At 39.2% G+C, this 25,225-nt stretch overlaps 1 protein-coding gene across 2 annotated transcripts in view; it reads right to left on the bottom strand.

Moving 5' to 3' along the window:
* The window catches only part of fgfrl1a (fibroblast growth factor receptor like 1a), a 66,813-nt gene extending 45,034 nt beyond the window's left edge, over positions 1-21,779 (bottom strand). Inside the window, exons 1-2 of one of the 2 annotated variants that reach the window (XM_026182139.1) lie at positions 21,284-21,779; positions 19,995-20,098 (exon numbers count right to left, since the gene is read on the bottom strand). In XM_026182139.1, coding sequence (XP_026037924.1) covers positions 19,995-20,055 — 61 coding nt within the window. In that variant the 5' untranslated portion in view covers positions 20,056-20,098; positions 21,284-21,779. The remainder of the gene's footprint in view (positions 1-19,994; positions 20,099-21,283) is intronic. The other variant, XM_026182149.1, reaches the window with a different exon arrangement.
* Between the last annotated feature and the right edge of the window lie 3,446 nt (positions 21,780-25,225).

The following is a 25,225-nucleotide window of genomic DNA, read 5'->3' as shown; positions in this document are numbered from 1 at the left end:
TGTGTATGTTGAAAAGTGGCCCAGAATAGGGACCCGAATAACAGCGGAGTTCAACACAAATTGGAAAAGCACTAAAAACATAAAATACTGCGTAAGAAGCACAGATGGAGGCTGCATTGTTTTTAACACCTAGTTTTACTTTAGCGCTTTATTTGTTATAACTTTGCTCTTCTTTGCCGCTGGCTGATGGACATAAGCAAGCGCAGCACACAGACTGGTTGTTTCTGACACTGCCCCCTGGTGACAGTAAACATATAGATTATAGTCTGCAAAGTTATCTGTAGGCTGTCTGTAGGACCACCACTTAACCTGAACTTGGGGTCACAGGCTCATTTGTCATTTAGATAAAGACTGGACCACAGTTTACATCCAATCACTGTGAAGACCAGGTCATACTCACAGATCCCATTTACAAACTTTTTCTTAACATTGTATATAGTCAATTACAGTAATTATGAATTTCAGAGTGCCTGAGCATTACTGTCTTATCTTTTTGGGTAGTTGGCATCTTTGAGAAAATTGCAGGGCTTTAAAATGGGCTTCTCTTGCCCACAACTGACTTCCCACAATAATTTAAAGCTCCTTGAAGATAGTTTGTTTGTGCCCACATATGCATAAACAAATGCTCACCCCCTCTCTGTCTGCCCTATGGTTATACAGTACGGAGTATGTAGACAGACTGAATATGCACGTTGGGTATTCTGCAGCTTAACTACAGGAAAATATAGCCCACGTCAGACGCATGCTATTCCTGCAGGGACAGAAGCTTCCTGCTCAGAGCTGCACGATCTCTGCATGGACTGATGGAGAAAGTCTGAAGGCCAAATAAAGAAAAAATTAGTTCATACTGTACATTCTGTTCTTTCAGCAGTTACTCCCAAAACAACGGCAAATGCGAAGCTCAAGTTCCAACCTGGATGATGAATTAGTCTGTATTTGGAGCAAACACATACTTTCATGCACATTAGCTTCATCACTTTAAGCTCTTACTTCTCAAGATAAAATCAGTAAATTTATTCTGGATTTATTTTATGTAAGTTTACACTATCAACAGAATTCCTGGGCAGGTTTGGCTGTTTAGACGGACTATAGCAGTATAATCATCAGTTCTTTAGTAAATCCTAAACTACCCTCACCAAACGATGACCTTATATTCAGACAATATGGGGAATATTAGTTACTGTACTGTAGTTACTGTAAACAAATACTTAGAGTAGTACCTTAATATGCTACAAGCATTTATTTTTTTTTAGCAGAAGCTATGTCACGAATAAACTCTCTTTCACCAACTACACCCAATTATCCAATAGCATATGTACTGTGGCACTATACTGACTCATTTGAATCCAGTGCAGTTCAGTTTTATTTAGACAGCGCCAAATCACAACAACGGTTGCCTCTAGGACCTTTATATTGTCAGGTAGACCCTACAATAATAAATACAGAGAAAAACCCAACAATCATATGACCCCCTATGAGCAAGCAGTTTGGCGACAGTGGGAAGGAAAAACTCCCTTTCAACAGGAAGAAACCTCTAGCAGAATCAGGCTCAGGGAGGGGCGGGGCCATCTGCCGTGACCGGTTGGGGTGAGAGAAGGAAGACATGATAAAAGACACGCTGTGAGTTATTAATTCAACAGTATCTTACTCTAATACTCCAAATCTCCACTGTCCAAGCTGGGCATATAGAGAGGTGGAGGTTCTCATGTATAATACATATTATGACACCATCATATTGCCGAGCCACCATCTACCTATGGGCTAAAATTACACATTTTAAAAGTACAAACTTAGAAATGCATCATATGACTTTAATTTTATGACAATGACGTGCAAGTTTGCTCGACAAAACATGTATTATGCATGACATTATGACATCATCACACTGCCTTGTGACTACATTTAAATTTATATACTAGAGCAAGATCTGAGCATTGCAAGGATCCCAAAAAATGGCCTCAGTCGATATAATAGTCTTGTATGTTTGTCTTGTAGTTCTTCTCTGGCTAGTTAGCCCTGATGTAACCGGCCGTGCCCCACAGAAGGTCGAGTAAACTCACCTGGTTTGGCCCCATGTCCATTATTCTATATTCGCTCTAAAATTGGACACTTATTAGCAAAATTAATGCAAATGCAATTAGTTGTTACACTCAAGTACAAACAGACTGTTTTTCTGGCTCTGGGTGCCAAATACCACGAATACACGTCTGTGTTTTCTCACGCTAACATTTTGTGATATGACACAGTGACAAATTAACTCGCAGTTCTAATGTGTTTTGTCTGGTTTTCTATTTTGCATTTGCAGAAATTCGGTGATGATTGCCAGTGCTGTGCTGTTTATTCAAATCAAACTCACGAATGCATTTCACATAAGAATTTAAAAATTACAAATTTTCTTAGCATGGTAAAAATACTATCTATAGCGTAACTAGCATGGCAAAATAAGAGCTGCAAAATATCATCAGAAGTAGAGGAGCAGCATTCAAACATGACTTTTTTTAAAGCGCTAATTTGGTCATTTTTTGTTGTGTTGTATATTTTGGCAGAATGCGGTCGCTGGGGCTGAACCTTTATGTTTTTGATTGAGAGTTCTGGTCTTTTATTGCCCCTAACGTTCCAATGGTCTTTGAGTCAGATGGGTTTGCAGAGTCCAACACAACGTTGTTGTTGGCAGGCAAGCGAGACTGGGGCGAGAGGGGAGAGCCGAGGAATGCTTTTCATGGAGAGCTCTTGACAGCGGGACACAGCGCTGATGTACCGATCAAGGTAGAGGTGTGTGAGCATGTGTGTGCATCTGTAAAATATTGTGTGTCTCAAAAGTTTGGAATGCTGCAACACAAACGAATCCTCAGGAGCTCATTGTTATTACCAGGTATGTTTGAAAAGTAACATTTACGTCTTTAGTTCTGCCCTGTACTGTAGTAAAACTTAAGATTTTAAAAACCAAACTCTATGTGTACTTTCCTGCAGTACGCTTCAGTGACAATTTGTCTGTTCTCAGGCTTAAATTACACCAATACTCACAAGTGTGCTATTTATGCCTTTGGAGAAACCTTGCTGTTATTGTTTATAAGCCATATTCCATTATCACATCCATAGTTTCTAAACTGATTATAAACCAATAGGACTTCTTTTTGCGTAAGGCCACATTTAGCCTTTCAGGCAGCTTATTGGACAGAATTAACTCACAAAAAACTGAAATCTCACTTATCCTCTTCCTTCTTTTTCACTGACACAAACGCACAAACATAAAATAAGTTGATCTTATGTTAATTGAGGCAGAAACTGCAGAGCACAAAGTGTACAATCATTTGTGTATTTCAGGAGCTTTCTCACACAGACGGACACACAGACGCTTTCTTCTTGTTCTGACCCATTCACTTCCACTCCATCAGCAGGTCAGCTGCTGCTTGTTACCCCATCCTGACAGTTAACTGTGTGCCTGAGGCTGGCACAACACTGCGGGCTGCACGACACACATACAGTCACACACTTTACGTAAACAAAAAGCATACACTTGTCTCTCTCTCGCTCTCTCACGCACACACACACAAAAGAAAAACACACAGCGGACAGAAAAACTTTGAGGAATCTGCTGAGTGGTTTGTTCAGCAACTTGATCCCCTCCGCGACTCACACCATCAGTTCCCGAGCGCACACACACACACGCACAATCAAAAGGTGTGAACTTTGGATTATTGCCTTTTCATTTTGCTTTTATAATAGATTTTACAGTTAAATTATACCGTCAGACCTTTCAGAGAGACATGATTTATTTTCTCCTACATGTTCGCACTTTCTTTCTCTTTTTACAGTCTCTGATCTGTCCTTCTCTTTGTGCTCTTTCACTATAGCCTTTCTAATAGCTAGTTATTTTGTTCCGGCTTTCCTCTCTTCTCTCGACTGCACCTGTCTGCCTTTCCCTGGAGGAAAGCTCCTCCATAATCAAAAGTAAGAATCAAGGCTATCATTTAGAAGAAACTTACCAAACAAGTTGCTCAATTACAAAAACAAGGGAAAACTTGAGGTTAAAGATTTGCCCTAACCTTTGTGAAGAAATAAACCCTCAAAACTATACCCAACAATCCCGCTGAACATGAAAACTCTTCACGGTTACCACATAATTATGGACTTCCTTCCAGAAACAACGATCAATATGATCAATGTTCAAATTTCAGATAAATGATCTGAAACCACTTGTGCAAGGTGTGAAATCTACCACCGACCGCTTCTTTTCGGGTTCATGCTCCGTTAAGAGGAAAACATTTGCTGGAGAAAAAGATATGACTCATTTATAATGACACACCCCACCCAGGAGAGAGGTATGAAAGCTATTATTTTACTTTACTTAGGTTTAGAGTTTAATAGTAATACATTTTCACTTTGTTCTACATTATGCAGCTGTGAGAAAATGAATGCTGATCAGGTTATTAAAAAGGTTGTCACTCTTCAGACGGCTCACTGGTGCAGCTGCGTGTAATCTAAGGCTCCTAGTTTCTGAACCTTACGCATATGTAATTCAGAAATGAACATATGTCTTCATTTGTAACTATACAGCATTGTATGAGTAACACATTATTGCCTAACTTCAGGCCAAAATCTTGAAAAACATATTAAAATTCCACAGTTTAGCGTTTTTACATGGACCTTACTGACCTAAAGGTAAATGCAGTAAGTATATTAGGTATGCCCTGCAAGATATTTTCAACTGCTCCTTTATTTTTCAAGGGATCGCCACAGCGGATGGATCGGCATGTTTGATTTGGCACAAATTTGACAAAGTATGATCTTCCAACCCTCCCGTTTATCCAGGCTTGGTACTGTGAGTAAACTAGCTTGTGACGCCCTGCGTCTCCTCCCGGTCTTCAATACGTGATTTCTCACATGTAAAGCAACCAGGTCTGTGTTTCTGACAACATTAATATATACAAAAAGTTACATTCATAAGAAATGTTTAAGCAACCATTGAAATTCTGGTCTGTTGAAATATAAACAGTGGAGTAGTTTGAACTCATAGAGAAAAGACAGAAGATACTTGAACATGGAAAAAATGGTATAAGAGGCCTTTGGAGGAAACGTGACTGTAAAGTTCTGCAAACCAACAAGAACCTGAGAGCACTTTAAACCTTGAGCATTCTTTTAAAGCTTATAAAGGGCTTTATGAAAACCACATCATGCACAGTATGCACTTGTGAGAGTGGGTGTGCAGGAATACTGTGGGCTAACTACATAACTGCAGACTCAGGGAAGTGAAGAAAAGTACAGTAAGTTAGAAGAAAAAAAAGAAAAGCACTGTGTGAAAGCCAGCGGAGAGGCACCACTCGCGCAGAGTTAAGGGATGAAGCCATGGAAGGATGAACAGAAAGCAAATAATCCACATAAACAGCTACCTGCTAACATTTGAGGATTTACAACTAAGCTGCAGACTGGACGTGCAACTGACATTTTAATGACTACCTGGGGTAAAACTGTGAGAGAATATACTTTAGCCTCTCTAACCCTGTATTTTCTTCGCAACCTGTGAGTTAAAAAGGAAAAAAGAAAAGGTAAAGATTGACAGTGCTGGAGAAATCTTGCAGTCCTGACTTGTTGGAAGGTGATCGTGTAGTTGCTCACGAATGCACAAAACTATGCCCCTCTGTCACTTCTGTCTTTGAATTGCTGGAGATAAAAAGAAGACAGGAAGTACATTAAGATACCGTGTCTATCTCCTGTGACGACAGGGTCTCCAAAACATCCACGTAGCCTGATAAGGTTTGTTTACACAGTTTATGCATGTCATATCTAAACACTAAACAATAGATGCTAGGCCTCAACGAAGGTTAAAGGCCACAAACTTCTAGTTTAGTGTGTGTATTTTTATGCCTTCAAAGTTCAATATCTCCTAATCAGAAGGTTGTCAGCTCAATAACAGCCTGCTCCAGTATTCCAGTGAGTAAGAAATACTGTCTGCTTGAATACTTTAACTACTCAAATAGAGTAAAAAGTATTACCACCATTCCTGGCTGGCCAGTGCATGGTGCAAAGTAAAACACAGAGATGTGCTGAGCCTGAATATGATGGCACACTCAGCTCACTTTCATCCTGATTCAAAACAAACATTTATTTGGTTTTAATAAATGTAACATTGACTTAAAAAGAAAACAACTGTTCAAAAGTTTCAGATCATTTCACTCCAACCTTCAGTACTGAACTCAAACAAACATTCATTAGGCTGCAAAGCCTTTTCCCCAACAGAACAGGAGAGCAGGTGGTCTGATTGTATGCAAGGAATCCAAGGCTGGGGTCAATTTACTTATTTAGTCACAGTCAGGTTACAGTCACTGTGAACATAACTTTGCAACGACCCAGGCACCAACAAAAGGAACACTATTTACACGTACAGTACGTGGCAAAAAACATTCATTTATAGTCTACAAATCTCTGTAAACTAGCCACTGTAAATATATACATCTGTATCTTGTGTGTCTTTTTGTGTTACACCTTACAGATAAGCCAAGACATAGTTGACGTAAGATAAGAAATAGTTAACACGCTTGATTAGGTGCACATTTGGGTGAATGTGTGTAAAGCAAAGCGATGTCCTCGACCTGGCATTTATCAACATTCTGGAGGCAGACACTGTTACTCATTAACAGCGAGTGATAACGAATGCATACACACACACACACACACACACACACACACGCGGTACCACCTGTGTTAAGCACCTGATTTCAGTGGTAGAAAGCAGACTATTTACTCTAAGGGAGCCATCCATATTGACATAACTATAAAAACAAGAGACGAGGGATAAGCGAGGGCGCAAGAAAGAGAGCAATAGTCATAAAAATAGCTTATAGCTCCCCACGTTGTGAAAGGATGAAGATTTAGACAATTCAGTGATTTCAGAGCGATTTGTCATAAAACATAAAAAGAGAATTTGGGTATTTCATCATTTCCATTACACAATATTGTTGGTCATCATCGCTAATGTAAGAAGATAAAACTCTACCATGCCAAGAAAAAACAAAAAATCCAAGAGCAACGATTCCCGCCACCTTTTTCCAGACTCAAGTTCATTTAAAGGTGAACTGAAGAAATGACCTGTAGTCAATGCAATACAAAGGCTTATGCATTGAAGACTCTGTGAAGGCAACGTCAGTGCTGAATGGTTTAGCGACATATGCTGCCATCCTGGCAACATGATTTTCAGGGAAAGTCTTGGTTATTTCGGCAAGACCGTGCCGTATCTGCACATAGCATAACATCAATGGCTTCATAATAAAACAGGCTGAGCGGTGAACTGACCAGACTGCAGTCCAGACCTGTCAGCAGTTAAATGACTCTCACTCAGGCAGTGTTTTGTCCAAAAGTGAGAAGCCTACTTTGTTAAGGTGACAGAGTGGAGTTAGAAGTAAAGCTCATCAAATTAATACTTACTTGGTTATCACTTAAATAAACATGTCTTTTCTTTCTATTTGGATTTGTTTTGTACTCGTCAGTTTGAGCATCACACTTTGAAGATCAGCGATCCAGCACTCATCTTTTTCCCTCCTTCATCATCCTGCATTTCCTCCTCTCCCTCACATCTTTCCACCTCCTCCTCCACCTGTGTGTTTTCTGGTTCATTGGGTGGGGAGTTAAACATTCCAAGCATGCACATAACACACACACACACACACACACACACACACACACACACACACACACACACACACACACGCATGCATGCACACACAAATTCATGCCCCCCTCCCACATTCCACACCAATCCTCAGCCATGACTAAACTCCATTTGTTCAGCTCTGGTCACTGTCTTAGTCCACTGCTTGTGTTTGAGAGAGGGGATAAGGTGCTTGTGTGAGATTGCATGTGCTTAAGCCATAGTTCTTTTTGCTAATCTCTTCTTGTCAACTGACATCTAAATGTCCCCCAAAACCATAAAAAAAAAAAAATTACCCCACATAAGTTAAAGCCTTTGTAAGCGGCTTGTTGCTGCAACATTCTTGCCTGTGCTGGATTATGGTGATATTCTATATATGAATGCTTCTGCCCAATGTCTTCGAATGGTTGATTCTGTGTATCGTGCTTCTCTGAGGTTCATCACTAACCGTAAATCTCAGACTCACCACTGTGAGTTATACTCTCAGGTAGGACGGCCTGCTTTGGTAAGTCGGAGGAACTCTCATTTATACAGTTTTATATATAAGGCGATACTTGGGTTGCTGCCTTCTTATCTATGTTCCCTGCTTGTAATGAAACATGCTGGTCGGTATTCTCTTCGTCCGCATGGCTACTTGTTGCTTTCTGTTCCATTTGCCCGAACTGAACTTGGTAAAAGAGCTTTTGTCCGTTTAGCACCCTTGGCCTGGAACAAACTGCAGAGCGACTGGAAAATGACTCAGTTCATTTAGTTAAGTGATTTTAAATCTAAACTAAGAATCCTTGAGGCGAAGTCCATAACATGCAACTGTTTCAATTAGATTGATTGTCATTTTAACAGATTTTTTATTTTTATTTGAATTTTATTTTATTTTGTTTGTATTCTTTCACTTATTGTTGCATGTGTGTTGTTGCTGCCTGTGTTTGAGTCATTTCTGTAACTGTGAGACATCTGCTGCTGCCTATCTTGGCCAGGTCTCCCTTGAAAAAGAGGTTTTTAATCTCAATGGGATCTTCCTGGTTAAATAAAGGTTAATAAATAAATAAATAAATAAAACACGACTGAAACAAGACTGGTGGTCTCAGTACTACCGTGGTGTATGCATGTTCCACACTTACATCTTTCCAGTTAAAACTTAAAAGCTAACATTATCTTAATCTTGCGAAGCTCAACATAAAGTTGACCAAGTAGCAGTATTTTAGTGATGTTTAAATGTAAGTAAATGGATCTCACTCATTCGTGTATTTTCATCTAGCACAGTAAGAAGTAAAAGTAGTCATTATGCTAGTTTAGTCTGAAGCTTTTGTATTCTATAATTTGCAGCTTGCAGGTTTAATCTACAGGTACATAACATTTCTGAAATGTTGCATCATGCTTATAGGTAGCTCGAAGTAGCAGATGAGTGTCTCCAAAGTTATGAGTGTCTCTAGTGAGCTTTTTATCAAGACAGTTTTATCAGGGAAAACCCTCTGACATGTAATGTCTCAATATTAACATTGATTGTTATTCTCTCAATGACAAATTCAAAAACTGTGATCAAAATGTTGCCATAGGAGGATTCAGTGGCACTGATCAGGTCAATCAAAATAGCATCAAGTACATAAGAAACTCTATAGAAGAACTGACCCGAGCTTCTTAGTAGATAACCTGTTTTAGACAGTAAGGATAATCAAAATGTAAATTGGTACCAGTGATACTGACCTCTTGAATCAAGAGGAACCAGTTGAGTCTGTCAATCATTATATAGTGACGTTTAAAAAAAGACCCTAATATGATAAATAGAGTTGATTATATATAAAAGTAAGAGGATGAAGATGTGTTTTAGAGACAGTCCGATACACACTGTCAGCATACTCCATTACTGACAGGTCTAACATTGCATGTAAAGCAGCATCTGGAAATATCCAAAAGGCAAACACCAAAAGTACGTTTTTCAAAACATAATCAATATGTGGTGTAAAAGAAACCTCAGCTCTCTTTCTTTTACAGACGCAGGATTATGGTCCTTTTATTCCATCTCGCCCAAATTAGAGACTCGATGATCCGAGACATGTTGCAAACAGGCTTACTGTTCTTAACCACAAAAAGCTGTTTATTCAGAAATACATGGCTGCATCGGGACAACAAGCTGAAAAAAAGTAACGAAAATGTAACTTCCTCCCACTGGTCCATTAGCTGACAGTTAAACTGTAATTCCCAGGTTAAATTTTCAGTGTGTAATAGATGCTGTTAAATGTTCAAACCTAAACTGAAGTGCCGCTGTATTCTTATGTGAGCGCTTTCCTTTCCCCCACATTCTCCATTTTCCACTACATCCCACTGCCTTCCCTAAAGCTCCAACAACACAACAGTTAAATCCCAGAAAGCAGCTCATAAGGACCTTTGTTAATTACATATAGAAGAATAGGCCCGTTGTGATCTGGTGTGATAATGGTGCCAGTGCAACAGAGGGATTACCTTTGGATAATAATGCACTGAGCTGACCAGTGTGATGAAGGGCCATGTAGTGGGAAATAATTAACACAGCTAACTGTTCTGCAGACCCTTCAGCAAGAAATCAGCAGGATGTGGTTACTTGGAGCATATTAATGTCCTGAGTTGCCTCAGTGTAACTAATATCTGTTTTCAAACTCTGTTTTTGTAATCTTTTACAGATCTGGTCAATGTTTTGCCTTATTTTGGGAAAAAAAGCAAGAAATGTCAGTTATGCAATTTTCTGCTGATTTTTAAACCACTGACAATAAACAACAGAGGATATGCTCACTACTTTGGCTGCGAGTACTAAAATGGCTGTAACACACAGTGTAAGGATCTTGCGAGCACTTTGGACACCAATTTCACTCCTTTTATTTTCTATGAAACTTATCCCTTCATGCCTAAAATGGCTCGGATGTAACTCTACCCCCACATGCTGCTCACATCCCCCTGCCGTATGGATTCTACAGCAACAGCTGGCACTGGGGATAAAGATAGAGTATTTGTGTCCCCTCTTATGTAGAGGTTTTCATCTGTTTGTTGCGGTGTATTTTTTTTAATTCAATTAGGAAAAAAAGACAGCAGAAAAATGACTTTCTATAGAAATCGTGATTCTTTCAGGAAAAAAAAAACAGCACTGTAGCGTTTCCTCCTATTGTAGGCATGGTATTTACTTTCATAATCCTTCCAAATATGAAATCTTTAGTTGTTATAATTTAAAGCTACAGACAAGCTGTCCACCTTAACATCCTGTGCAATTAGTTCCCACTCCCTAGAGTCAAAGGTCATCAGTATGTTTGACAAAATGAAGAGAGTGTGGCCAAATGTCTATTACATGTCAATCACATTTGACACCAAAGGTGTAATGGTGATAATGCTGGTCAGGCTGGTGTTGGGTTCCTGTTGTTTTGTTTATTACACAAATAACACAAACACACACACATAGATACAAGCTCACAGCTGCCCACAGTGGTGCATAACTTCAACTCACGTCAGTATGACAGGCTGAAGGGAAAAAAGTGTCCCAATGATCACTTTTCAATATGCCATTTGTAATGCCACCAGGAATCAACAGCTGAAGTGTGTGTGTGTGTGTGTGTGTGTGTGTGCATGGTAGGTGGGGGTTAAAAGGGGTCTGAAAAGATCTGATTTAAAGGCAGACAAGGAGCGAGAAAACAGCAGCGACAAAGAAAGTGAGAAAGGATTTAAAATGCCAGAGAGAGAAAGAAAGTGAGAGTGAAAACAGACACACTGCAGAGAGAGATGTAAAAGGCAGCAAAGTACATACAGTTAAGTCTGTGACACTCAAAAGACTTTCTTGTGAACACTTTCTACTGTTTCACCTTTAAAATAAAACAGTTCATGGTAAAAGGTTTTAAGTGTAAAGGCTAATAATGATCCAAAGTAACCTGGAGCATCATTCCACTGGGATATTGATGGATAAAAATGGGGTGTCAGCAGGAGTGTTTTCTTAAAATACACACTGCTTATGGTGTCTTTCTATTCATCTGCTTAAAAACACTTTCTATCCATTTCCAGTTACTACAAACTGGTATCTAGAAAGTCCATGTGGGTCTACTGGAGACTAAAAACACATTTTATGCTTCACACCTGCACAGCAGATTAATGGCATTACATTTATGAGACTGTTTGCTTACAATTATCACTGCTGTCTATGGCTATATAACTAATTTTATTAAATTCAGTGCATAATTTAAACAGATGTTTTATAAATAGTTAATAGGAAACAATAAAGACAATAGATTTCAATCATTGTAAGCAATTTTTGTTGACTTATAATCACTTCACAACTGAGGTCTTTAATTGTTAAAACCTATGTTATAAGTTTGGGATAATTTATATTACCTCATTAAATCTATTAATACATGCTTGATGAAGTTTGGAACACACACTAGAGACAACGATGTAAAAATGCAGTGAAACTAATGCGTGCTGTCCTGTGGAGTTCCACCAGTGTTATTACAGACTCCTCTGGTGCCAGCATGTGCTTTCTCTGACCCTGCGTTACAGCCACACACATTCACAGTGTGTGTACATAAACTGATGCTCACACTCTCCCTGACCCCTCCCTGATCTGCCAGGTGCCCTCTGACCTGCTGTGCTGTAGCGTTGACCAAACATACCCCAACCCCACTGAGACCACAATACAGCACTGTGGCGCCACACAATAATGCACCATGTAAGGGAGAGACAGAGAAGCCGGGAAAGACGGAGAGCTGAAAAAAAGGGAATTGGGGGAAAATACTGCATATAAATAAAGCGGGAATGAAGAAATAATATTAAAAAGCTTCTGGAATTACAGATGTGTTGCACATGCTGGTCAGAAGAGAAATGTGTATAATATTTAATGTTCACAAAAACTTACTTTGTCTTCATATTATGTCCTTGCAGCATCATACTAGCAACTGTAACTCTCAGCCTTTCGATATAAATCACAAAAATGTGAATCTCGGGCAGCTCGACTTGCGAGAAGTGTTTCCAGCTGCGCGTCATGTAGCTGGAGTCGAGTGTTTTAAACGATGCATGAAACGACACATTTTTAGACATAAGTTGTAACGGCCGCCGTTTTCTTTGTGAGTATTTATTACACGGCGTGCTGCGGGGAAAAGGCGGCTCTTTTTTTACTTCTCATCCATAAATAATCTGCATCTTTCACGTGATTCAGTTTATTTTGAAAAGTCTCAACAGGATCTTGAGCTTTATTGTGAAAGGTTTATGTGGAACATAAGCAAGCGGACACGCGATGCTGTTACCGTCGTTGTTGCTAACCACAACGCATAAAAACTAGCTTGTCCGTCCGTAGTGTGGTTATATTAAATATAAGAGAAAGAGAGAACTTTAAGAAACTAATATAGCCACTATAGTGACCATCAAAACCATGAAAAAATATTGCCGTAAACAGTTTATTTTGCGACACCACGAAACAAACGATAGCGTAAAATGAAACGACAGATGTTTTTATATCGTCATCCGATATATATCGTTATATCAAACAGCCCTATGTTAGACTACTGCTATTAGGGGTGTGCAATTATTCTAAAGACATTTCCAGTATTTTTAAATGATTACAAATTTAGTCATGAAGTCAGTTCAAAACTGTCTGTTAAATATTTCTGTTTCTTTCTCAGTATTTTTTCCACACTGCCCTTTTCTATCTTATCTTCTCCTGTTGCCTTTCCTTCTCCTGCACCCCCTCCACAAACAGGCATCGCGTCTTAGCAATACTGCGACACAGCGTCAGCCCCTGCAGAGAACGTCCAGACAGCCCCATTAAACCCCACCATTAGCAAACTCAAAGCAAACATTGACTTTATCTAAATGTGGGCTAATAGCCTTCAACATTAGCAGACCCCATAAAACAGTGAGCTGCAGGACTGCTCCACAAGGTCCCAGCTCGTTGCCCGTGAAGAGGTCCACATCAGTGCTAGTTAATCTGTAGGACATGTCATATTGTAGAATAAGTTCTAGGTTTTGAAAACTCACACTTTAGACTAACACGTAAAAGGGACATGCACGAATATTTCAGGTCTCTTCTTTAAAGTGCATTGTTGGTATTTGGAGTTTTTTTGACAGCCACAGCTGCACCAGCCCAAACAGCCAACAACATTTGGCCCTGACGTTAGGATTTAACAAGAGGAACTGAAAGAGTCATTTGGATCCTTTGAAGCTTCCCTTTGTCAGTTAATCAACCAGCACACACACACACACACACACACACACACACACACACACACACACACACACACACACACACACACACACAGTCTGTTTCTTCTCTCAAATAGAGGATAAAAGCCTCAGTTAAATCTTAAATTAAAGTGCATAATCGTTTAAACCATTTACTAAAGGGCTCTTTAGTTTTTCCATAATACACTAACAAAAAACTCTGTAGGTTAAAGGTAAAAAATACTGGTTCCACGCAAGAGAAGAAACATTTTCTAAGGCCTAGCGTGGATTCTGATGAATGTTTCACCCATTTTGGGTAATCTAGTTTTAGCACCTCCTGTGCGAACACTGAGACTGGCAGGTAAACACCCCCAGGTCATATAATGGTTATCAGCATGTCAAATGGCATTTACAATTGTTAGCTGTGACTAAGGACACTTTGAATGCTTAAACTAGTGAGGTGAAAGAGATTCATTTTATGTGAGCCATATCGCATACTAGTCCAGATTTGTATATATCAAACTGTAATATTGTGATACTATTATATAGCAATGCCTTTTATGTTCCCTAGTGCGCACAACAAGACATGCCCGGGCACTGAGGGTGAGCGCCGCGTGTCACCCTCTGGTGACAATTTGGTACCTAAAAAGGAGCTACCTCGACAACCTCCAACGAAGCAATACTTTACCAAATATGCAAGAAAACTGGTGATGTGCAACAAAAACTATACAAGTGACTTCACTGAGCATTATTCCATATGACAGGAAGAGCAAACGGTGAATGAAATTAGTAATATGTTTACATGATGGAAAAGCAGGGCCTTGGTAAGAAGTTCAACTCAAGATACAACCTCTTAGCTACTTTTGTTATGCGAAAACTATTTCACTATAATGCTAAAGCTAGCACGATGTTTTTAGTAGATTCACTCTCTGAATTAGGTAGTCTGTCCTTAATAATCCTAATTCGTGGAAAAGGATGGAAAATACCCTTCATTTACTTACACTGCTGCTACACTGTGATAAAATGTGATGCTATATTGCCCTTATAATGCGTCTTGTTACAATGAAGCACAAAGCAGTGGTCTGAAAAGCAGCTGTTCCATTAAAGAGGAATCATTCTGCTCTCTTCCATCTAAATCCACTAAATGTCAGACAGGCAGAAACTTACTGCTACGTTTTATTTTATCTTTAAAGTAGCCATTATTTTTTAAAGTTGTTGTTCCAGAGAGTATCTAATTACTACACCTAGAAATAAAAGCCAATTCTGTAGTTGTATCTTTTGTTTTTACCTCTCTTGGTATACTCGACTGATGGCTGGATAAAACAGACATTTTAAATTGTCGTCTTGGGTACTGGGAACTTGTGGCAGGAATTTTTCACAATTTGATGACAGATTTTTAACCATTGATGACAAACTTTAAATAACTGATGGAAAAATAAAGGGATTGTGAGTTGTAGTTTTCATACCTATCACTTCATCCTGCCCTCCAGCCATCTTTAGCTCTTCTAAAAACTTAAAACCTGTGCTATTTATGTGTTCCACTTACCTCTGATTACTGTCTCATTCTCCACTCTTTACCTAACCACAGTTCTCTCCTACATATCACTGTTAGTGTTAGCATGCTAATTACATTCCTCAGTAGTGAGTGTGTGGGGCAGAGGGTTGTTAAGGGATTGGGGGCCTGTGTGTGCACCTCTATGCATGACTGCTTATATGTTAAATTATATTTATGGGTAGAATCTTCTACTTGTATATGTTTCCAGCGTCTGTGCATGTGGCTGTTTACACTCTGCACTTTCTGTCTGTCATTTCCTGCAGTGACGATGAACTGTTCTCTCTCTCTCCCCCTCTGTTTCTCAGTGTGTGTTTGCAGTGTTGCTTCTTTGGCAGCTTTCGTGGAATGAAGATGCATTTTTAATGTGGCTGTGGGCTTTTTTACACTTATTATAACAACAACCCACGGCGATGAACCCTCTCATTGCCGTGTCTGTTTCTCTCTCTTCGTCCAAATAATGGGTGGTCTATACGGCACAATCACATGGAAAACATGAAACTGTTTAGACAGAAGAGTACATCAGGAAACCATGTACAGAAACCCACAAATCATCTCATTTCTGGGTACGTCTTTTTTTTTTTCTGAATTTGCTTCCAGAGAGATCTAAGACTGTGAAATGCCATTTCAACATATAAGCTCGTACAAAGAGGAAAACAAAAATCTGGTGGATTAACTTCAATAATCACATTAATATCATCCTACCAGTCGTGCACCAGTTGTTTGACCATCAAGCTGCAACAGCTGTCTTATATAAATACCAACTGACAGACTGATAACCATCTGACATACACATGGCATTTTTCATCACATAATTAATCTATCTCCATATTTGTAGATGCATACACAATAACAGCATATACACTAATAAACCACAACTGGATGTGCTCAGTGTCTAACACATTTAGTAGATCGTTCAGCTGCGTCTTCAGAAAGCACCAAAGCTAGCAGTTTAAGTCAGTAGAAAGTCAAAATGCAACATCTGCTCTACAGAATCTGGTTTCTTTGTATAATTGTTTAATGCTGAGGGAAATTGGACTTGAAGGAGGCCATTATTCTCGAAGTCTAAGGAAACTCTTGGAGAGTGTATTTGTAGCGGCAGTGGAAATATTTGGAAGTTGCATTACATCTGCTTCAATGTGCAAATCTGCCATGGTTTAACATTTTGTGAAATATGATTAAAATCACTACCACTCTCATGTCTATAATGTACATATTAAGGTACAGAAGGTAGCTTAACAGCATAAAGATCAGAAACGGAGGTAAAAAGTTTGATTCTGCCAAAAGTGACAAAATCCAAAGAGCAGTTCTGAAGTTCACAAAGGATTCCTGGAAATGTCAAATATTTGATTTGATCTGGAATCTAACTCTGTCCAAAGCTGCAGGCAGCCTCAAATCCACTGGCCTACTACTTTTTGACCCCTGAAACCAAGCTCGGTGCTGTTCAGCTAACAGGCGAGAATGCTAATCTCTCAGCTGCTCAGTCTCATGCTCAGCTACACACACTTATGCACGCAGACCCCAGTTCACACAGTGCAGTTGTGTAAGCCTCTGGAGTGCAGCAACTCTACATCTGTTGCAAGGGGCACCAAAGTTGCCTCTTTATCACTAACTGCCTGTCTCACTATCTCCGTGTCACTTCCTCGTTCCTCGGCACAATCCACAGCAACAGTTATTAGACCCTTATGTTTAATAATTTATTATTATAATAAACATTTTCTCTTTAACAATGTGGTAATTTTAAGGTAATGCTTTTTTACATAATGTCCTAAATTATAAAATAGCTTAAATTTACTTTAACTGCATCTTGTGTAGAAAGGCTAATGGTCTGATAAATGATACCATGAGACCTTGTTTTCAATTTGAAATGTCCTATTGTGAGCTGTGATATTTTTAATTTTCTTGTTTATTGCTGACATAGCTGGCATATTTCTCTGAGATATCTCAGTAGTCACACATTTAAAATGTTTCTTTGTATCATTTCCTAGAGTGCAGTGGAAAAATGTAACAAATAAGCCAGTCAGATTAAGATTCTTTTAGATTCTTGTATTCTTGTAGATGATATCTGCTGCTAACTTGTTGTAATTTGGATTCTATTATGCAAAAAAAGTTGGTGACGGGGAAGATTTGTGAGATTTGCAATCTTTTTAATGCTATAAAGCTCTGTTCGCCTCGTGCTCTCTTGCCCCCTTTCTTACACTCTCTGCTGTAAAGTGTTTTCAGCCACTGTCCATTTCCCCTCCTATTCCTACCTCACTTGTACCCACTGGTTTCTTTTCTCACTAGGTCCCTTCTATCATCCATTCTTACTCCAATCTCCCTAGTCCTGCCCCCCTTCCTTCCGATTTCTTTTCCACGTCTTTCCTCCATTCTCCTTAATCTTGCTCTCTGTCCTTCTCTGCTGCCTGACTAAGCTGACAGGCTGCAGTCAGTGAGTGGGAGGATATGCATTGTACAGCAAACATCCCTAATAGGCTAATCTAATCTCATCTCTTTGCGGTCTATGGCCCTGTGTTTACTTTCGGCCCCGTGTCTGCATGCTGGCTCTGCCTCGCCTCGCTGAATGCAGCTTTGTTCCGACTAAAAACTCATCGTTGGTGTGATCTGAGGAACGGGCGCCAGCTCCACAACTGTCTGCCCATAAAGCCTGCAGGCAAGCAGGGAATTGCTCTCATCTATGTACAGCTTGTTGTTGTTTGTCTCTATTACACTGATTTTCACTGACAAAAAACACATTGTTGAACAAAGTACAAGGAGCTGTTCTGTAACCGATGGTGGTGACAGACCCCCCTATACGGCTGAAGAATTCAGTTTGTGATCTGCACGATTATCTGAAGCTCTGACACTCCAGACATAAGTTATGTGTTGAAGGCTGTACGGTGATTTTTTCATTTACAGCCACGTGACTCTATGAGGTCAGGTGAAAAACTCAAGTACATCCCATGATTCAATAGCTGGTAGAGTTCTCATGCCACAGCATTTCAATTGGATTGATGACAGGACTTTGCAACGCCATGATTCTTTTCTTTTTCAGTATTCTGTTGCAAACTTGCTGATGTGTTTGGGATTGTTGTCCTGTGTTATGACCGTATTGCTGTCTGACAAATGGCCTCCCATTCGATTCTAGTGCAGCTGGTAGAGGTCTGTGAGTCGTTTGGTACTGGGCCACGAGAGTTGAGGCTCTGGTGTGAAATTCATGGTTTTCAGGGTTTCTATCTGTTTTAAGTGTTATTTTTTAAATCGTTTTGATTGTTAACTCTGTTTGCCTTGGTCATTTCCCGTGTGTTATGAATAAATCTTCCGTATTTTGGTACCGGTATTGGTTTTATTTTGTTGTATTTATCCGTGACACCTTAAAGGTCAGTCCGTGAAAATATTGTCGGACATAAACCGGACTGTGGTGCAAAAAAGGTTTGGGACCGCTGTTCTAGAGTGCTTTGTTGTACAGGAGTTCACGCTTAACTCAATGACTGCAAAGCAAATCGAAATCATCACTATTGTGCTTGATTCTTGGTATGAGGTGTTTGCTCTGATATGCTGTGTTCGGATTTTGCCAACATGGTGCTGTGCATTACAACTAGACATCTCCACTTTGGCCTCATTTATTCAAAGGACATTGTTCCAGACGTTTTGTGGTTAGTTCAGATGCAGTTTTGCAAGCCAGAGTCAAGCTGCCATGTTGTTTTTAGTGCAAAGAGGCTTTCTTCTGGCACACCTTCCAAACAAGCCATACTGTATACTTATTCAGTATTTTTCTAATTCCACTGTCATGAACTTTAACATTTAAGAAGCTAACTAAGTAGCTCTTGAGCTTTTTGCAATTCCTTTCAGAATTTTTTGGTCTGTGGTGGATTTGCTGGGATGTCCACTCCCGGAAAGACTACGGCATTGTGCAAATGCTCCAGACCAGCAAATTGCCAGCGCTTTTGCTTTTATAGATATGGTCACACTTGCTTTTAATTAATCAAATGCATTTGATTAGCAACCCCTGGCTGCAATTTACTTTCTTGAGTCCAGTAAGCGATAAGGGTGTAGTTAGTTTTTCACGCAATTCTGTTAAAACTGTATGAATAAAACAACCACTCAAAGAGAAAATTATAGTCAGCAGCAACAGTGACTGAAGTGACAGTGACTACATCTGGAGCTTATGGTGACATGTAGCTATATATACAAAAGAGTATCTGAATCCTGAAACTGAAAACCAAATAACGTTGCAAAATATGAAGATCTGAATATTCCAATAGTCAAAAGGTTTTTTTACTTGATTGGTGTCACAGTAGCACCCTTGGGATAACCAAGAGGTCCCAGGACAGCACAGGAACATCTCAGAAAATGTAACAACCAGACAGTGTTTGGATCTATGGTAATTCAGTGACGTAGAGTTAAATGAAGGAATGCAAATACATTATAGTTTCTGAACAAATATATCAATTCTGAAAAGAAATTAAGAAACCCAAGGAGCAGAGGAAGATACTGACAAAAAGAATACACTGATGTAGCAGTGAATAAGAATGCACACCATGAAAACATCCCCACAACTATTTAACTGCACCAACCTTTATAAGGCTGTTGGATAGTCACACAATCTGACTGCAATACTCTACAGTTGTTGATTTCAGTACTTTTGTTACTCACCCCTGACAGCGGTGGAAATAAGGACCATCTCCAACAACAGACAGACCCGGAAAAGCCCCATTTTTGTATTTTTATGAGGAAGAAAAAAGGTCAGACGATTTGATCTGAAAGGAAATTAAATGACAAAAAAGATATTAAGATTCTTATTAATGTATAACACCTGTGGTGCTACTGAGTTCCTGCCTTAAAGGTGCAGTTTTTTTTTACATTTCTGTATGTAAATGATCACTTAATCAACCACACTTTTCCCTTCTGTCTTCACAGTCTCTGGTCACCTTTATCATTTCAACATTTGACGCTCTCTTATGATCAGATGCTGTCAAAATAGCTGCTTGTGAAAGGAAATGCAGTACCAAATGGTGAAATGAAAACCTTGCCAGGAATTTTAAAAGAAAAAATGCCCCAGAAATAACCCCAGAATCTCTTCTTTTTGATGCATCATATGTTTAAAACAATTTCTTGATCTAATCAGTGGCAGTGACAACAAAGTAAGGTGTTCATCCACGACCAGACAGGAGAATAAATCTGTCAGAACACTTTCTGGAAGTCAGACTACTTTCCTTGCAGATTTATTCTGTCCACCTGTCCATAAGTCTCTCCTTACTCCGTTTTTAATCTTTCTGCCCCATAAATTTCCTCCCAAACCTTATGAGATCTTATTTCAATACTTCACATCTTTATCTTTGATCAGTATCTGTCATCCGCTGGGTCTCAGCTCACTAGGAACTGCTACTCACTTTAAAGTGCAAGATAACTGATTTGGCAGGGACTGAGAATTAAGCTGAGATCTTCAGTGAGGTTAAATTTTATTTGCGTTAAACACCTTACTACAAAACGTTTTCATAAGGTGTTTTACGCATTTACAAGTACATTATTACTATTAGGCAATTTCACGTTATTTCTAACCAAAAACATTAAAAGTATTTAGAAAGGGAGAAAATTCTGTATTTTGTGATAGCTTTCATGAATATGAGTCCAGACTGGGTATCTGTACGTGTATGAAAAATGTGGACGTATTATCATGAAGCCACATCTGCCAATATCTGTCCGTTTTAAAACATTTGCACGATATGAATATGCTTCAAAAATTGGTTTTTACTTTAGTCCCTGGGAATTTGGTTAGAACTGCAACAGTTCTAACCGGTTACCAATTTCTATAGGATATGTTGTTTTCCAACATGCAAGCTAATAAAACTGAAAGATAGCAAACAAGTTCACTGTGAAACTCACTATGAAGTGCAGAAACATTAACATTAATGTACTTTAGTGACTTTAGAAGACGGACTTACTGTTCTGTTCTCAGCCGTGTTGCGGTATCCTCAGTATGTTACCCGCCGGGGGGGGGCACCACGCCGTTATTCCGCAAAAAAAGTAATTCACCTTAAGTCCAATGACTGGAAGACTACAATAACTTGATTGTGCAGACACGTGTTTGTGACTGAAATACCAACTTGTATTAAGTCTACTTGGACAAAGTAAAGCGACAATCATGCGACTAAACGCAGAAAACTGAATTCATGAGCACGGTCAAACACATGAGCGCTCAAAATGTATCTGTAGTATTTCTGAATGACAGCCCGCATGTAAACCGCTCCAATGAGCGGAGTAAGAGAACCGGGAAAAGAGGAAAGAAAACAGAGAGAGAGGAAAAAAATGCATCTACACTCTCCAGTAAACTATCGAGATAACTATGTTTAGAATAAAAACCTTAATATCATATCCTCATCGCCTCCAGCAGCGGTACGCCGTCTGTATTTCAGCCGCAGGCGAGAAAACAAAACTCCAGTCGACGGATTGTCCCAGCACGTAACTTTCAACCAATCAGAGTGCAGGCCAATCAGAAAATAGACCAATCAGAGAGCAGGAGCGTGCAGGACAAATTTGGAGCGGTTTATAGCTGCGAGGAGGGGGACACTTACTCAAATGATTATTATTAATAATTTTTAGTTACAGCAATAATGCACAAAAGAACAGAAACGTTACAACAGGCACTCCAGGAAAGCTGAACGAGTCTTTAAAAAGGAGATTTTTATTACAACTATTATTATTGTTGTTATTGTTATTATTATTATTTTATTAGTAGTATTAGCAGCAACAGCAATAAGAATGGTATCTATCAATATAGACTTATACTACTTTGACTAATGTATAATATATGATTTCACTATTCTATTCTATTCTATTCTATTCTATTCTATTCTATTCTATTCTATTCTATTCTATTCAAGCCCATCTACGATTTCGCGGACCCCAATAGACGTCTCCAGGTATGGAGCTACATTGCCCCCTAGTGGCACTTGTACGTTATTACAGCTATAAAATAAATAGGTACAACACGCAGAGGCGGTATATGTTGCACAGTGGCTTACAGACACTGGCTAAAAGTCGACCTCTTTATATGACTCCCTGTGATGAAATTAACACGTAATACCATGCTTCAAAATTATATAATATTTGCAAATGCAGACACAGGGCGCGTACCAGCTTTATCTTTGAGATGATCAGTGACTCAGAGTGTGAAGGCACACTGAATCACTGATGTAAATGTAAAAAACCTGGAGAAAGTTGGGTTTTTGTAGGAGTTGTCTGGCAATTAACTCATTCCACTGGACAGAAGAATTATCAAAACAAATCTTCTACATTGCAGCTCTAAAAATGCTGCTGAGTGATTTTCATTGCAAAAACCAAGTCAGTTTCCAGGGAACAAAAGAAAGCGTCTACATTGAATGTGTATAAGTCTCACATGTTTAGTGCAAACTGTCACATTACCACAGCTGTTTGTTTACTTCTTTGTTCCACCACCAGAAGAGGATGTCTGGGTTAATGATGAATATGTTAATTGAGTGTGCAAAAAATTATTACATTGAATACCAAACAGATAATTAAAATAATAGATAACCTTTATGAGCAAATTCTATTACCCACCCAGCCATTCATTTTCTTAACTACTTATCCACTTTGTAGTGGCTGAAGACTAGCCCAGCTATCACAGTGTGAAAGGCAGGACAGGTCATCATTACAGGGCCAACACAGAGAGAAAGTAATCACGCAGTCTAACATCCCCACTGACATCAAATTAAGAAACTAGAATCACCAGTCAATCACATTCCCTCACATGCCTTTGGACTGTGAGGAAACTTCTTGTTGCATGGTGACTGTACTAAAAACTACATCACTCTGTTTTCCATCATATTCTATTCTATTTTAAAGTTGCAGTGACATCTCCTGGTAATAAGACCAACAGCACTTGTCATTGTTACCCAGAGTTCTGTTGATGTTGATACAGGAAATTATGAGGAAATATCGCCACGAGCAGAATGCTTATCATCATTTCAACATATTAATAAATACATAGCACAACAGAACAGCTCCAAACAAACCACTTCCATCACTTTTTTCCTGTTGATTCACAATCATTCGTCTGTAGGCACCTGTGACAGCTTTTTGGCTTTCAGCTTAAAATCTGGAGTCAGATTTAATCAGCTCAGTGCCAAATCTTGAAAAGGATTGGCCATTTTTGAGGCACGAGTATGGCCACACATATATATGAGTGTTGCATAGATTTGGTAGAAGCAGGCTGTTGCTGCACTGACAAAGAACAATGCTCCACTTAACAGCAACTCAGGGTTATTTAATCGAGTGGATAAAGATCCATTTAACTTATTTGCAAACCAGTTAAATTAGAGGCATTAATGCAGGCCTCAGTGGGGTTTAGGTGTGGTTTTCACCACTAGATGGTAGCAGAAGATTATGTTAAAAGGACAAGGACGCATGCGCGGGCACACACACACACACACACACACACACACACACACACACACACACACACACACACACACACACACACACACTCTTTTAGATTTTACATACCGCTATACTTAAATCTTCTTAAAACTTCTTAAATCTACATGACAGATGGTGGGAATATGGTTGAGTTTGCTCCATTGAAATCCATGCACTGTGACAGGCAGCAGGCTGGAACTATTCCTGGTACAGACTCCTGTGTACGAACACGTATGAACAACACCATGTGTGTGATTTCTGTTTTGCTACCAACCTTCGAACAGACGATTTATGGACCATAGTATGTCCAAGTGTATATTTGTTGACAGTTCTTTGTATCTGTAACACCATCACTAGTTTTAAAGAGACACAGGGGTATAATACATACTACATAAGCAAAGTTGACTCTACACATAAAGTTGCAGACGTTGATGGTTTACCTTACATATCACTGTCATGAACATGAATTACATTTGCAAACTTCTGCTCAAGGTTTTGTTAATATCACTTACCTCTGCCTGACCATAGTTTCTACTGTTTCTGCCAGAAATCTCCTTTTTTACTATACATAGAGAGACCAAGACGAGTGGTCAGACAGCAGTGATGGTGGGTGCCAGTTTGTTAAGGAGGAAAATATCATAACTCAACGTGTGCAGTACATCACACTCAGCAGCATATTTCATACATACTGCATGTGCTGCCCATCAGAAAAACACCTCTTAAAGAGCAGTCTGGAACCTGTAATTTTATATAATGGAAAATGCTGATTTTTGTGAGAGGGAGAGTTATAAAGAAACTGTAGAGCACTTTCAGGACTAAGAATTTCCTTACTCTTAACAGGTTAGTGCAATATGGCGGTTTAGCTATGGCATTTCAAGTATATGCTAATAAAGAAAATTAGAGTTGGAAGTTCAGGTGTTGTGGATTGCCTGGCTGAAAGGTGACATAAGTGATGTATGTACTATGGAGGAAATTTATAATTTATTGGACAGAGATTCAATTTATTTAGTTTTGCCTCTGCAGATCAACATAGTGGATGTTTAATCAAAGAGTAAATGTGCACTGCCTTTCAGCTTTAATTCAAGGGGTTTCAGAAAGATTGTTCATTAACTGATCAGGAATTACAGCCATTTTTATACTTATTGCCCAACTTTCAGAGCCTCAAAATTAATTGGGCAAGCTAGCATCATTTTAAATTTAAGAAATGTTTTCAATACTTGAATGAAAATACTTTGCAGACAATGGCTGCCTGAACTTTGGAACTCCTGAAATGCTGTTTTTCCTCCTTTAAGACCTCTGCTAGACCTTTACTGAAGCCACCTTCAGCTGGCGCTTGGCTGTGGTCTCTCTGAACTATTTAACATCCCAAAAGCATGCTCTACTTGGGTTATTTTTCCAGTATACTTTAGGTCATTATCTGTTTGTGCTGTGAAGTGCTGTCTGATTAG

This window comes from Astatotilapia calliptera, chromosome 2, assembly GCF_900246225.1.
Source record: "Astatotilapia calliptera chromosome 2, fAstCal1.2, whole genome shotgun sequence".
In the NCBI taxonomy this organism is placed as follows: Eukaryota; Metazoa; Chordata; class Actinopteri; order Cichliformes; family Cichlidae; genus Astatotilapia; species Astatotilapia calliptera.
The sequence above is the reverse complement of the archived record's forward strand: the minus strand, read 5'-3'. Positions and strand labels throughout refer to the sequence as shown.